Consider the following 16,823-nt stretch of genomic DNA (forward strand, 5'->3'; position numbering starts at 1 on the left):
ATAAGAGGTTTCTTTAGTTCACAATGAGCTATGTACTTAACATATTCAATGATACTATTTAATGCAATTTGCCATGTGACTGTAATCCATTATATACTGCTTATACTATTCCTTTATTGGAATGCTACTGGCTTAATAAGTTTCAGTTTAAATTAACTTGGAGTATATATATATGTACATACACACACACACATATATATATATATATATATATAATTTAAAGACGAATTTAAATACTTGGAGAAAAAAATCTATATTTTTTCTTTATCAATGGGTATTACAGAAAAATTAATTTGTTTCATGTGATAAGGTACATTTTTCTAAGGAAGAAATATGGTTTTAATGGAGTAAATTTGTTGTTGATGTGAAGTTATTCAGGCATAGTGTAGATAACAGAAATATTTATAATAACATTCATAATGTTCTTCAAAACAATAAAAGACTTATTGAATTTTAAAAATACATATTTATTGCTAAAAGTTAAAACCTGACCATTTTTATCTTCTTGTGGGTACTAGAAACATTAACATTCTCTAAGACAGAATTATACATTTAACATAAGAATAGTATCCTGAAAGATAACTATTGTGTTAGAATATTTTGATCTTTTGTTTTTATAATTTGATAGTAGGATACATATATTTCATTACTTATTAAGTGTATCTATTCTTAAGTTTTTTACAATTCTGAAGTAGTTCTGCTTTTATATTAGGGAAAAACCTGGTCAATAGACCTCTGGCAGAAAAAATGTCGTCTCTAAGAGAACATATATAAAATGCCATCCCTTTTTGCAAAAAGATACCATTCCATATATTTAATGTGTTTATACTCATCTACTAGAATAAAATGGAATTTTCATTTCTAAAAAAAATGAATAAATCTTTTCTATGACCAAATATCCTCCTTACTGAATGTGAACCTTTAGCTTGAAACTTTAAAAAAATCTAATTACATGCAAGAAGTTGAGTTTCATGCCTAAAATGATGCTCACGCTACCAGAGCATTTTTAACTTAAACCAATGTTCCTGTGCTGTAGAGAAAGTACTATAAATTTTTAATTATAAGTATGAATCCATGTAACCTGTTTGTACAGAGAAGAGCTAATGGTTCTTTTGTTACTGTTTTTATTAGCAAGAAGAAATGGAATAAATCATGTGATTGCTTCATAGGTTATTTGCATTTTTGACTTGTAAAAATAACAGTCATATGCCATTTTGTTTTTATGAACTAACTTCATATATATAGAGTTTAGTACAAATTGCTGAGAACAAAATAATTACTTCATAGTACACCATGTTAAATCACTGCATCCTGTAGAAACAGTATACAATCTTGCTTAGTAGTGAATTCCTTCAGGATCATTACTTAAATCACTTATAAAACCTTTTATATAGAGAGCAGATTTTTGATGTTAAGCCACAATCTAGTACTTATAGGATGGTACTGTGTAAATTAGCCAAAAGGGATCCCTTTCTTATGACAAATAAAAGGAAAGAATGGAGAAAATAAAGAAAAGAAACCACAATTAAAATGGAATGAATAAAAACATCTTAACAGAGCTTTTAGTATAAAAATGCTTTTTCTTTTCAACTTACATTAATGTTACATTTCTATTCATCATGCATATTGTTTTCACATTAATATATGTTAGGACCACTAATGCATGATGACACACACTGTAGTTTGCTCTGGCTTTAAACACATCTCAGCAATTTTCTGAGAAACAGAGAAGTAAGCACACCACTCTGGGAAAAAATAAAGATGAAGGAATATTAGTTGCAGATTAAAAGGCTGATAGTAGACCATCGTTACTGAATATTTTAGATGGTACTAGTTGCTAATATTTAGAACAAGTATCATATGACATATATTAAATCTCAGTAGGCATGTAAAAAGGCAATACAACTTTTGTTTGAAAATGTCTTTAAATGATCTGGTTTTTTTTTCCAGTTTAACATTAGGAAATTTTTATGCATTCTTGTATTTTTCTATAAAGGATCCTGTGAAAATCATCAAAATGCCATTATACTTTAGCTAGCCTTCTTATTCAGTCATACTTATGTCCCTTGTTGGTATAAATATTTTTCCTTATTAATTACTTGGAATTCAGGTTCACATTATCGTGTTACCATTGGATAGGTGAAGCACAAGAACAGAATTCTATTTCTAAATGCATCTACTATAATTTGAAATTATTACCAAGAAAGTAAAGAAAAAGCACATGACAGTCTTATACAGAAATATTAATGTTGTGAAATATATTTACTTTGTTACCTAAGATGTGACAGTGGTCCCTTAATCTATAAGAATAATCTCCTCTGCTGTAGCAGCAAATAAAAAGAAGGATGCATATTATGGATTTTTTGAGTATCAGGATATCACTCTGCTATAATATATCATGCTTCATTGTGACACATTCCCCCATTTGTCACTTTCTGTCATGTTACTGTATCTCAAAAGACACAACATTGCCCAACCATTTTTTAGTGCAGCAAATGGATGCCAAATATTTGACATTGACAACAGAACTATTTTTAAAAACCATATAGTTTTAGCCAAAAGCTGTTTAAATAAATATTTCAAGTCATGAATACCAGAGAAAGTGGTTATTTAAATGTATATTTGTAAAGCTTGAATATCTGGTAAATACAAACATTTATTTTACCTGTAAGCACTTTATTCTTAAATTATGAAAACTCCTTTCCTTCCTATTTGATGGTACTCTTAGAAAATGATTAAATTTCTATTTTCATTTCCTGCAAAAGAAGCAGGTTTAATTTTTATCAGTATGAAAATACTGAAATAGTTCAACTGCTTTCCTTAGCTTTTACATTTAAGCATTTCAAGGTAATGTTCTAAAGTTGTCCTTTGAAGAAATACATAAACATATGAACGTGTATTAGGACTCCATGTTAGATTTCAGGCAATAGAAGCCACAAGAAATACAAAGCCATCAGCCATCTTGCTGACACCGCTACTGAGGGCTGTTTCTATCAGAACCAGTAAGCACCTGACAACATTCCAGACACATCTAGATAGAATAAAATAGAAATGCTAAACTAAAAAGAAATGAATTGCCATTCACCTACTTTCTCATATAACCCTGTCCCATGAATCTTTTTGTACAGATGAAGAGGATCCCTTAGCATCAATGGCTATCTCAAACTAATTTGAAAAAATATTTTGAACCTTAAGCACATAATTCAGTATGTTGGTAATTTTTGCAACTATTTGAGTCAGGACCAAGGAGACCTCCCAGATTTTGTTCTCCCCGATAAGCCCTGCACTAACAGTGGTGAGAGCTCACATTAAGCCCTATGTTAAGGGTTTTACATAGATTATTTTACTATTTAAACCTCACAGAATTATTGTGAGGTAGTCACCACTATTTTTTTTAATGAGTACTTAGGCTCAGAGAGTTATCAGGGGCTGATTGTATAGCTTCTGCTTTAGAGCTCGCTCATCCCTGAGAAACATCACAGTATAATTTGCAATTTGTATTGTTTTGATAAATAACATGATATTTATGCTAAATATGTTAACATATCATGTTTACATTATGTTATTATAACAAATAATTATGTTAAATAACATAGTGTTAACTTTTCGATGCTATTGCCTATAAATTTGGAATCGAATATTTTTTCATTTTTACTTAGGTGGCTAATACATATTGTATGTAACATATTTTGATGAGTTTGTCAGAAAGAAAACTTTGTTTCAACTATGACCCTTTAATATTTGTAATGTTCAGCTCTGTGAAAAGTCATTCCCCTGTTTGAGAACTTCGTCCACTCCCCATCCCATATAAAGTAGTGTTTGAACCAACTTTAGGTAGGCAGGATCTGGCCTAACCTTCCCTCCCAGCTGAATCTCCCACTCCTCATTTCTATTAATCAAATCCTAGGCTTTCTGCCCTTCAGTTATACAAGCTTGAAATATTTTTGTCTCTCTGTCTTTGTTTGGGTGGTTTCTCTCAGCTGGGAAAGTCTGCTCTGCCATCTTCAGCTGTAGAAAATCAACATCTTCCTCAAGCTCAAACTTTGCCTACTTCCAAAAACTTTTTCTACTTCTACCACCAGAATTTATCTTTTCCTCCCCTACTCTCCAATAATAATGGAAATGTTACTGCCATCCCAAGACCTGTGTTCTAGGCTTATTACTTAAATGCATTATTGCTATAATATAAGCATATAACCTTCTATTGAACATCTGTGTCCATAGACTTTTGGCTTCAACTAAATTATAAATCATCCATTGTCTATTGATTATTTCTATGTCTGTCATTTGTTAGATTATAAACTTCTTAAGGTCTTCCATCTAATTCATCTTTTTATTCCTCCAGGAAACCTAGCATAATTCCTCACATTGAATTTAATGGAAGCAGATATTTAAAGCCAACATAAAATGTTTTGAAATATGTCTTTGGTTTTAATAATATCTCATTAAGTCTTAAGGTAACCACATGTTAACAGTTACAAAACTCAGATAAATTATTTCCCTCTCATTTTTCAACTTTCTGAACCATATGTGGATCTTCTATTTATATTTTCTTTGTATAATGCTCATTTAACTTTAAAACACACTGAAAACCCTCTGTATCCCAACACACTTCTCTCCTTCTCTGAGAAACACTTACTCCATTGATTTGAATCAGGACTAGATGTTTTACTCCAAGAGTTATAATCAGCTACGAGACTCATTTAACTTTTGTAAGTGCAATTTTTTGAGGTTGATACGTGTTTTTTGTTTGATTTGTGCATCCTCTTTTCAATTTATTCACTTTTACATTTTTAAATTTTTATTTACAAAAGAACACATAAATGAATTCTAATTAGTAATGTCCTTGATTCTTCTCCCTCAAACATTCTTTACATTGCCACTCACTTCAATTTCATATTATTATTCAGTCCTTTTTTTTACTGCTATAAATCTATTTATATGTTATCATAAAGATAAAATTTTGATTTTTGAGTTTAATTTTATATAAGTTAAAATACATTGTGTATGTATTTTGGAATGTGCTGTGTTGTTCTAACTTAAAAGACACATGAGCAAACATACTCTCTTCAAACTTCTACCTATTGCATAATTTTCCAGGCTAATGCTGTATCATGTGTCATTTAAGAATTCATTGCCAACAGATGAATGTTTATATGTATTTTAGCTATAAAAATGGAACAATATTCTTGTACATGACTTTATGTGCACATGTGCAAGAATTTCTCTAGAATAGATATCTAGACCCAGAATTTTGGGATAAATAAGTATAATTTAAATTTTAATAGATATTACCAAATTAGCCCCTGAAAGACCTGCATATATTTTTATTTCCACTGAGAATATATAAGATGATGCATTTTCTGTACATCCTTCTCATCACTGGATATTATCAATGTTTTTAGGTATCGATATTCTATTATGCCGCTATTGAATTTTGGGATATTCATTTACACTTTCCTGAGTACTAGTGAGGGTGAAGATAATTTTATATGTTTGTCATCATTTTTATTCATTTTTTTCAAATTGTTTACATTATTTCCCATATTTCCATAATGTTTTAATTGTAGGAGGTATTAACATATTTTAGATATTTATTTTTTGTTATATACCTTAAAGTATTTCTTAGATGCTTGTCTTTTAATTATATGTGCATTGCCATTGGTATGTTAGATAACTGGCCGTATTGATGTATTTATGCCATCTTGATTCTGTATTTTGCCTTCAAAAGCTTTCCCTTTCCCAATAATGTTAGCTTATTCCAATATATGTTGTTCTAATACTACTGTACTTTTATCATCTTACATGTAGTTCTTTATATCAAAATTTTTGTGGATATGGATAAAGTATACAACTTCACTTTTTTCAAATGTCTCTTTATCTTTTAAAAATTAAGTCAAGTGGACTAATTAGATCTATTAAAGCTATAAAAACAAAGTCATTAAACACAATCACAACATGCTTTTGCAAGCAAACTGCAACTCTTGGGCCAATAAAATATAACTGTCCCCTGTTTATAGCTTGCCATTTTTATAATAGTTATTCAAATAGCTTGAACTCCAAATCTTTCTTCTCCAGGGTAGATCTGTTTTCCTTGAGTGAATCTATGGGAAGTCATCTAAAGAAATGTGGACAAATATCATACCAAGTCCTAAAGGAGCCAGGGTCCCCGTCATCCTCAAGCATCTGGCATATTCAGAAACAGGAGTCTATCCTAGGAATATCACCTTCTGCAGAACAGAATTTATAGGGGCTCCTCAGGTTGAGGAGATTACAGTAGGTGCTGGTATGGGGCAGAAACAGCATAGATGATAAGCTTTTATACCTAGAATAAAGAGAGGGGGATATAAGGTATCAAAGAGGTCCAAGAAGTAAGTAGGACAGAGATGTGCTTTCATCCAGACAAATACGTACAACACTTAAGTGAAGATTTCATGACAGCCCTTCTCTACCTGTAATTCTGCCTTTGGCACTGTTCCTGACCACCACTTCTTGTTGGAGGTACACATTTTCTAGGTATATTGGAAATACAAATAGTGGCTTCTGACATTACTTCAAGAAGTTATTTCTAGACGTTGCGATTTCTATAAGAGGATGAAAAAGAAAATCTAGACTGGAAACTTCTATACCTTTTTGTCTTGGGAATCAAAATGTATAACCAGGGGATTGAAAAGGTAATTAATATAATGCTTACTATATGCTAGTTGTTTTCTTCTTTTTAAAAAATTTTGACAATTGGTTTTTTTCATGTAGGTGCTATTATTCTTATTTTGAGATGAAAAAACAGGTTCAGAATGGCCACAGAGTGATAGAGTCAGGATTCCAGCTTCCAGCCTGGTTTTGATTACTCTGCCCTACCAACTGTGGAAGGGAACTAGACACAAAGCAACCTCCATTCTCTACCAGCTCCACCAGGATTTCCCTTTATAACAGCCTTTATCCAAACGACAGCCATCCAAATCACCCATTTTGCTGGTTTCACATATTATACTTTAAAAAGATGTTCCTCAGTAAAGAAATGTTTGTACCCCTCAATTCATGTTTTATGTTGGATGTTACATTGATTTGCAAACCAGATATATTCAGCCTTCCTTAACAAAACCAATTCATCTTAAGAAGATAAGTTTGTTTCATTTCAAATACTAGTGTCAAAATTACTTAGCAAATGGGGAAATGAGGGCAAAATTAACTCCTTTATGCCTGAGGTTGCAATTATTTGAATTTTTGTAATCAGACATTGGTGATGCCTTAAGCAGTAGGATATAAACTCTCACATGCTTAGGGTTCCAATAATGGAACACTAGGCATAAATTGCTAAAATTATTTTCCCAGCACCACCAAGATTAGAATTCACCTCCCAGTTAAAAAAAAAAAATCAGAAATCATTCACCTGCAGAGGCACCACATAAACATAGTAATTTGCCTTCCATGGATTTGAAATAGTAAAACAAAATCTCTCAGGTCTTGAAAAGCCCTATGTAATGTATTTTATAGAAGCAAAATGTCACTGCCCATTAGCTCAAGCAATAAAACTCCCTCTCATAGAAACTGGCTGTATTTTTAAGTATGATTCATTATCATAAAGTATTGAGAGTCACTTTGTTCAGTTTGTTCAGGCAGAGAACAGGTTAGTTTTGTTTTTCTTTTTTTTAGTACTCACTCATCAAACTATCATAGAATCATTTATATTCAGAGGGCTTATTGTTCTAAGTATTCATATTCTGCAAATAAAACCCAATGGAAGTACATTTGGAAACAGACTTAAGGAATACCTGGCTTAATTTTTAAAGGAAAGAAAAGCATCATAATTATTTCTATTCTTTTTATTCATACGTGTATCTTGTTTGGACTTCAGGTGCAAAGGGTAGAATTAATCACAATTATCTTTGGTTCATAATTGACATTGATTCATCCAAAGCTCTCTCTTGCTTCATTCATTCATTTACTCATTTTACCTCCACTTTCCATTATCTTTCTCTTTCATGGGCAAACATTCAAATACATTTTCATTTATAAACTTTCATTTGTGTGTGCATTATACACCGTGTGGGTTTTATTTTACTATTTTTTGACTTACATATTTATTTTTGTTCTTATGCCATGTCTTAGTTCAGGTGGCTCTAACTGAATACCATAGAATAGATGGTGTATATACCAAAAATTTATATCTTAAAGTTCTAGAGGCTGGGATGTCTAAGATCAAGGTGCAAGCAGATTCGGTGTCTGGTGAGGATCTGCTTTTTGGTTTGCAGATGGCTGTCTTCTTGTATCCTCACATTGCATTGTGCAGTAAAAAGCAAGTTCTCAGATATCTGTTTGTATAAGACTCTACCCTTATGACATAATTACTCCCAAAAGACCTCCCTACAAATATCATCACCTTGGGGATTAGATTTTCAATATATGAATTTGGGAGAACACAAGCAGTCTGTCCATAGCATGGTAGTTTCCCCAACTTGGAACTTAAACTTGCATCATTAATACATTGTTACAGGGTATTTGATTATCCTTACTCTCTATATCTTTGGAAGTATCCTCCTTTGTTTTTTTTTTTTGTTGTTGTTGTTGTTCTTGTTCTTCTTCTTGAAGCTTATCACATTAGTGTTTTTGATATTAGCTTTTCTGTTAATGTTAAAGCTATTAGGTCTTTCTTATTTTTTACCACAGAAAATCTATTTGAATCTTTGGCTGTATATAATATTCTAAGCTAAAAATTTCTTTTCCATTAATACTTTAACAATATGATATCTTGTTCTTTTTGTACCCAGTGTTGCTTTAATAAATTTGACAGCATTCTGATTATTATTCCTGTGTAGGCAATCTACATTTTCTCTATTCAAGCCTTTTGAAATTATTCATTTTTCTTTGATATTCTTAGTGTAGAATGTGTCCATATGTGTTTTTGCTTCCTTACCATTCCTGTAGCAATCTATGATTCCATTGTCATTTAAGATCATCCATCCAGTATTATTAGGAAAAAATATTTTTGCTAATTTTTCAAATATCCTCTGATAACTCTGCTTCTATTCTCTTATCTGTTTTTCTTTATGTTTCTATATTTTTGGCCCTTTTTGCTACATTTTGAGAGAGTTCTCTAATCTGGTCTCATGATTCACATATTTGTTTTACATTCTTTATTTTTTCATCCCTATTATTCTGTTCATTTTTTAAAAATTTTTGTTTTTATGATGTCTTGGTTTTGCCTTATATTACTGATGTTTCCCAATTTTCTTACATGTATTTTGTGCTTCTTTTACATTATTTTTTGTATTGAGTTAATTGTTTTTGGAAAAAAATTGTAAGAACACCTAACATGCAATCTATCCTCTTAACAGCTTTAAAAGCATACAATACAGTATTATCACTTGTAGGCACAATGTTGTACAGCAGATATCTAGAACCTATTCATCTTTTATAACTGAAATTTTATATCGCTTGATTAGCAGCTCCCCATTTCCCTCTCTTTCCAGCTCCTGGCAACCACCATTCTATTATTTGCTTCTGTGAATTTGAATATTTCAGATGCATAATGTAAGTGGAATCATGTAATATTTGTCATTCTGTGATTGACTAATTTCACTTATTTTAATGTTTTCAAGGTTCGTCTATGTTGTTACACATTGCAGGATTTCCTTTTTTTTAAGGCTGTATAATATTTCATTGTACATATATAATATATTGTATTTATTCATTCAACTACCAATGGACATTTGGATTGTTTCTACCTCTTAGATATTGTGAATGGGACTGCTAGGAACATGGATATACAAATACCTTTTTGAGATCCTGCTTTCAATTCTTTTGGACAGATACCCTGAAGTGACACTGCTGGTAATAACAAACCATTTGAAAAGAAAATTTGAAAAAAAAAATCTCATTTACTATAACATCAAAAGAATAAAATAATTAGAAATAAATGTAACTAAGGAAGTGAAAACTTATATACTGAAAATTTAAAAGGCATTGATTAAAGAAATTAAAAAGGAAACAACATATGAAAGCACATCACATGTTCATGGGTTGGAAGACTTAATATTGTTAAAATGTCCATGCTACACAATGTGATATACAAATTCAATGAAATCTCTATCCAAATCCCAATAACATTTTTATAGACATAAAGAATTCTAAAACATACATGGAACCAATAAATGCTGCAAAAAGTCAAAATAATCTGGAAAAAGAATAACAAATCTGGAAGCATTACACTTTCTAATTTCAAAATATATTAAAAAGTTACAATAATTAAAAACATATGACACTGGTGTAAGGATACAGAAATAGGACAGTCGAATAGAATAAAGATGCCAGAAATAAATACAAAAATATGCAGTCAATTGATCTTCAACAAGTGTGTCAAGAATCCATAATGTGGAAAGAATAGTCTCTTCAACAAATGAGATTGAGAAAACTGGATGTCCATATGTAAAGGCATGAAACTGTGCTCTTGTCTTACACTATACACAAAAATTGACCGAAAATGGATTAAAGACTTCAATGTAAGATCTGAAACTGAAAAACTGGAAGAAAACAGGGGGAAAGCTTTTCAGCATTGACCTTATATTGATTTCATGGTTATAATACTAAAAAGCACAGGTAACAAAAGCAAAAATATAGAAGTGGAAATATATCAAACAAAAAAAAACTTTACAAATGAAACAATGAGTAGAATGAAATGATGAATAGAATTAAAAGACAACCTACAGAACTGGGGGAAATATTTGCAAACCATATATCTGATAAGGGGTTAATTTCTAAAATGTATAGGGAGTTAGTACAACTCAATAGCTCAAAAATGAATAACCCAATTATAACGTAGACTAAGGACTTGACTAGGCATTTATTCAAAGAAAAAACAGATGAGCAAAAGGTATATGGAAAGATGCTAAACATCAGTAATCATCAGGGAAATGCAAATCAAAACTACAATGAGATATTAACTCACACCTGTTAGGATGTTTATCATTAAAAAAAGACAACAAATGTTGGCAAGAATATGAAGAAACTGGAACCCTTGTATACTGTTTAGTAGAGATGCAAAATGATGCAGCTACTATGAAAAACAGTCTGGAAGTTCCTAAAAAAAATTATAGCAGTAAATGCCCACATGAGAAGCAAGGAAAGATCTAAAAGCAGTATACTATCATCAAAAATTGAAAGAGCTAGAGGAGTAAGACAAAAAAAAAAAAACTAGCAGAAGACAAGAATTAAGATCAGAGCAGAACTGAAGAAGATAGAGACACAAAAAAACCCTTGAAAAAAATTCATAAATCCAGGGTCTGGTTTTTTGAAAATATCAGCAAATACACAGACCCCTAGCCAGATTAATAAAAAATAAATGAGGGAAGAATCAAATAGACGCAATAAAAATGATAAAGGGGATATCACTACCAATTCCACAGAAATACCAAATACATCAGAGATTACCTACAAACGAAACTATGGAAATAAACCACTAAACCTGGAAGAAATGAATAAAGTCCTGAACACTTGCACCCTCTCAAGCCTAAACCAGGAAGAAGTTGAAACTATGAATAGACCAATTACAAGGGCTGAAGTTGAGGCAGCAATTAATAGCCTACCAACCAAGAAAAGCCCAGGTTCAGATGTGTTCACAGCTGAATTCTACCAGATGTACAAAGCGGAGCTGGTACCAATCCTGAAACTATTCCAAACAATGCAAAAAGAAGGAATCCTTCCCAAATCATTTTATAAGACCAGCATCATCCTGATACCAAACCCTAGAAGAGACTCAACAAAAAAAGAACTTCAGATCAATCTCCATGATGAACATAGATGCAGAAATCTTCAATAAAATACTGGCAAACCAATTGCAACAGCAGAACAAAAAGCTTATCCATGATGATCCGGTAGGCTTCATCCCAGGGATGCAAGGCTGGTTGAGCATATGCAAGCCTATAAATGTAATCCACCACATAAACAGAACCAAAGACAAAAACCCCGTAATTATCTCAATAGATGTAGAGAAGGCCTTCAACAAAATTCAACAGCACTTTATGCTTACAAATCTCAATAAGCCAGGTATGGATCGAATGTATCTCAAAATAATAAAAGCTATGACAAACCCGCAACCAATATCATGCTTAATGGGCAAAAACTGAAAGCATTCCCTTTGAAATCTGGCACTAGACAAGGATGCCCTCTCTCACCACTCCTGTTCAATATAGTATTGGAACATCTAGCCGGAGCAATCAGACAAGAAAGAGAAATAAAATGTATTCAATTAGGAAAAGAGGAAGTCAAACTGTCTCTATTTGCAGATGACATGATAGTATATTTAGAAGACCCCATAGTCTCAGCCCAAAACCTCTTTGAGCTGATAGGCAACTTCAGCAAAGTCTCAAGATACAAAATCAATGTGCAAAAATCACAAGCATTCCTATACACCAATAACAGACAAACAGAGAACCAAATCAAGAGTGAGCTCCAATTCACAATTGCTAGAAAGAGAATAAAATACCTAGGATTACAACTACCCAAAGATGTAATGGATGTGTTCAAGGAGAACTATGAACCACTGCTCAAGGAAATAAGATAGGACTCAAACAGGTGGAAAAACATTCCATGCTCATGGTTAGGTAGAATCAGTATGTGAAAATGGCCATACTGCCCAAAGTAATTTATATACTCAATGCTATCCACATCAAGATACCTATGACCCTCTTCACAAAACTGGAAAAAACCACCTTAAACTTCATAGGGAACCAAAAGAGAGCCTGCATAGGCAAGACAATTCTAAGCAAAAGGAGCAAAGCTGGAGGCATCATGCTACCCGACTTCAAACTATACTTTAAGGCTACAGTAATCAAAACAGCAGTGGTACTGGTACCAAAACAGAGATATAGGCCAATGGAACACAACAGAGTCCTTGGAGGCAACACTACACATCTACAACCATCTGATCTTTGACAAACCTGACCAAAACAAACAATGGGGAAAGGATTCCCTGTTTAATAAATGGTGTTGGGAAAACTGGCTAGCCATGTGCAGAAAGCAGAAACTGGACCCCTTCCTGACACCTTACACTAAAATTAACTCCAGATGGATTAAAGACTTAAACATAAGACCTAACACCATAAAAAGCCCTAAAAGAAAACCTAACCAAAAACATTCAGGACATAGGCAAAGGCAAAGTCTTCATGACTAAAACACTAAAAGCAGTGGCAACAAAGGCCAAAATAGACAAATGGGACCTAATTAAACTCCACAGCATCTGCATAGTGAAAGAAACAATCATTGGAGTGAACCAGCAACACACAGAATGGGAAAAAATTTTTTGCAATCTACCCATCTGACAAAGGGCTAATATCCAGAATCTACAAAGAACTAAAACAGATTTATAAGAAAAAAACCCATTTGAAAGTCAGAAAAGGATATGAATAGACAATTTTCAAAAGAAGAGATATATGAGGCCAGCAAACATAAGAAAAAATGCTCATCATCACTGGTCATCAGAGAAATGCAAATCAAAACTACATTGAGATACCATCTCACACCAGTAGAACGGCAATCATTAAAAAATCTGGACACAACAGTTGCTGGAGAGGATGTGGAGAAATAGGAACACTTTTACACTGTTGGTGGGAGTGTAAATTAGTTCAACCATTGGGGAAGACAATGTGGCAATTTCTCAAGGACCTAGAAATAGAAATTCCATTTGACCCAGCAATCCCATTACTGGGTATATGACCAAAGTATTACAAATCGTTCTATTATAAAGACACATGCACATGTATGTTCATCGCGGTACTGTTTACGATAGGAAAGAACTGGAACCAAGACAAATGCTCATCGATGTTAGACTCAACAAGAAAAATGTGGCACATATGCACCATGGAATACTATACAGCCATAAAAAATGATAAGTTTGTGTCCTTTGTAGGGACATGGATGAAACTGGAAACCATCATTCTCAGCAAACTGACACAAGAACAGAAAATCAAACATCATATGTTCTCACTCATAAGTGGGTGGTAAACAGTGAGAACACATGGACACAAGGAGGGGAGCACCACACACTGGGGTCTGTTGGGGGGGGAACTACGGGTGAGACAGCAGGGGGTAGGGAGGTTGAGGAGGGATAACTTTGGGAGAAATTCCAGATATTGGTGATGGGAGATGTAGGCAACAAACCACATTGCCACGTATATACCTATGCAACAATCCTGCATGATCTGCACATGTACCCCAGAACCTAAAGTACAGTAAAAATATAAAAATAAATAAAAAATAAAATGAAGTAAAAATAAAAGTGCGTTTACAAGGAAAAAAGTGAAGATGCTTCTTTTGTGTTTTCTGTCTACCTGTTTTAATAATTCTGTTTCATATGCTCTGTTTTTTGTTGTCTTGCTTTATTTTTGAGGTGTTTGTGCTGCTCAGTTTTGTAGCTATTTTGGTATGTGAGTTCCTGCTCTAGACAGTGTTTTGAGGAAAGGCCAGGGGCTTAGTGCAAATTCTACTTAAATTTGAGGGCTGGGCACAGTGGCTCATGCCCATAATCCCAGAACTTTGGGAAGCCAAGACGGGTGGATCATTTGAGGTCAGGAGTGAGTTCAAGAGCAGCCTGGTCAACATGGTGAAACCCATCTCTATTAAATATATAAAAATTATCTAGGTGTGGTGGCTGGTGCCTGTAATCTCAGCTACTTGGGAAACTGAGGCTGGAGAATCCCTTGAACCCAGGAGACTGAGGTTGCAGTGAGTGGAGATCATGCCATCATGCTCCAGTGTGGGCAACAAAAGTGCAACTTCGTCTCAAAAAAGAAAAAAAGGGGGATGAGTCCAGGGACCACAACCCAATATACCACAAAATATTTGTTGATAACTGCACTTTGTTGCCTAGTCACCAGCAGATGCTACTAATGGAGGGCAGCTTTAAGCTGTTATGAAGTAGCAACATTAGGAGGAGGGTATTTACCTAGACTGTCACTTTGTAAATGTGAATCTCTTTAGAGTAGAGGACTGGAGTAGAGGCTGAAGACTCTTGGTCATGCCATGCTGCTGTTTCCTAGCCTCACCCTTGAAGGGCTTTTGTGCTATACTAATATTACCCATGCCCTTCTTTATCCCTATAATTAGTATATGTTAAAAAGTAATCTAAATAATAAGCTAAATAATGACATGCCTTGTGAATCCCCAAACTGGGTATAAAAACCGGTAAACTTTTCTTGGAGCCTAATTTATACAATAAACTGTTTTAAAAACTGTAATTTATGAGGCAGTTTGAAATTTGAACACACACTCTCTACATTAAAATCTTAAAGAATCATTGTTAACTTCAGGTATAAGAATGGCATAGTTAAATAAAAGGTCCTCAATTTTTTTTTTCAATTTTTTTATTGCATTTTAGGTTTTGGGGTACATGTGAAGAACATGCAAGATTGTTGCATAGGTACACACATGGCAGTGTGATGTTCTGCCTTCCGCCCCATCACCTATATCTGGCATTTCTCCCCATGCTATCTCTCCCCAACTCCTCACCCCCTGCTGTCCCTCCCCTATTTCCCCCCTACAGACCCCAATGTTTGATGCTCCCCTTCCTGTGTCCATGTGTTCTCATTGATCAACACCCACCTATGGGTGAGAACATGCGGTGTTTGCTTTTCTGTTCTTGTGTCAGTTTGCTGAGAATGATGGTTTCCGGGTTCATCCATGTCCCTACAAAGGACACAAACTCATCGTTTTTGACGGCTGCATAGTATTCCATGGTGTATATGTGCCACATTTTCCCTGTCCAGTCTAGTTTTGTTTACATGTGAGGTTTTTCATAATAAAAAGCTTAAAAACTATAGAAGCTTTTATAGAAAAGCTTGCCCTGATATTTTCTTCTATCCTCATAGTTTATTAAGAGTGAAAAAATATTGATAAGTATTTCTAAGAATAAATCATTTACATTATTTCAAGGTATACCTTTTCTAATTCTAAAATAAAATTTGTATTTTTTTATTGTTTTAACAAGGAATTATAGAAATCCATCTTTGTTTTTAGCATTGATGCTAAGATTACACATTTATACTCATTCAAACAACAAACATCAATGAATAGTTTACCTGTGTCATAGTGAAATATAAAATATGAACACAAGTATTCTTGAGGATATGTTATTGATTTCCATACTTTTCCTTTTATTTTTATTATCTGAGTTTTGAAAATGTCAAAAATACTGTCTGTTATATAGAGAAGTGGTAAACAATTCTCTACTAAAAATATAAAAAATTAGCTGGGCACGGTGGTGTGTGCCTGTAATCCTAGCTACTCAGGAGGCTGAGGCAGGAGAATTGCCTGAACCCAGGAGGCGGAGGTTGCGGTGAGCCGAGATCGCGCCATTGCACTCCAGCCTGGGTAACAAGAGCGAAACTCCGTCTCAAAAAAAAAAAAAAAAACCCCAGATAGATAGTAGGTCAGGCGCGGTGGCTCATGCTTGTAATCTTAGCACTTTAGGAGGCTGAGACATGTGGAGGATCACCTTAGATTTGGAGTTGGAGACCAGCCTGGCCAACATTGTGAAACCTCGTCTCTACTAGAAATACAAAAGATAAGCGGGGCGTGATGGTGGGCACCTGTAATCCTAGCTACTCTGGATGCTGAGGCAGGAGAATCGCTTGAACTCCAGAGGCAGAGGTTTTAGTGAGCCAAGATCTTGCCATTGCACACCAGCCTGAGCAACAAGAGCGAGACTCTGTCTCAGAAAAAAAAAAAAAAAAAATGTAAAAGGCAACTTTGTGAGTCATATTATCTCTGTTGCTACTATGAAGCTCTGTTGTAGGGTGAATTCAGCCATAGGTAATATATGAACAAATAGG

At 33.7% G+C, this 16,823-nt stretch overlaps 1 protein-coding gene across 5 annotated transcripts in view; it reads left to right on the top strand.

Moving 5' to 3' along the window:
* Nucleotides 1–16,823, top strand: part of LOC144582184 (uncharacterized) — a 1,185,294-nt gene that overhangs the window by 978,535 nt on the left and 189,936 nt on the right. For 4 of the 5 annotated variants that reach the window (XM_078369864.1, XM_078369863.1, XM_078369861.1 and 1 more), the window contains one exon: nucleotides 9,471–9,531. The exons of the other annotated variant lie outside the window; for it this stretch is intronic. In XM_078369864.1, coding sequence (XP_078225990.1) covers nucleotides 9,471–9,531 — 61 coding nt within the window. The remainder of the gene's footprint in view (nucleotides 1–9,470; nucleotides 9,532–16,823) is intronic. 5 annotated transcript variants of the gene reach the window in all.

The sequence above is a fragment of the Callithrix jacchus genome, chromosome 4, assembly GCF_049354715.1.
Source record: "Callithrix jacchus isolate 240 chromosome 4, calJac240_pri, whole genome shotgun sequence".
In the NCBI taxonomy this organism is placed as follows: domain Eukaryota; kingdom Metazoa; phylum Chordata; class Mammalia; order Primates; family Cebidae; genus Callithrix; species Callithrix jacchus.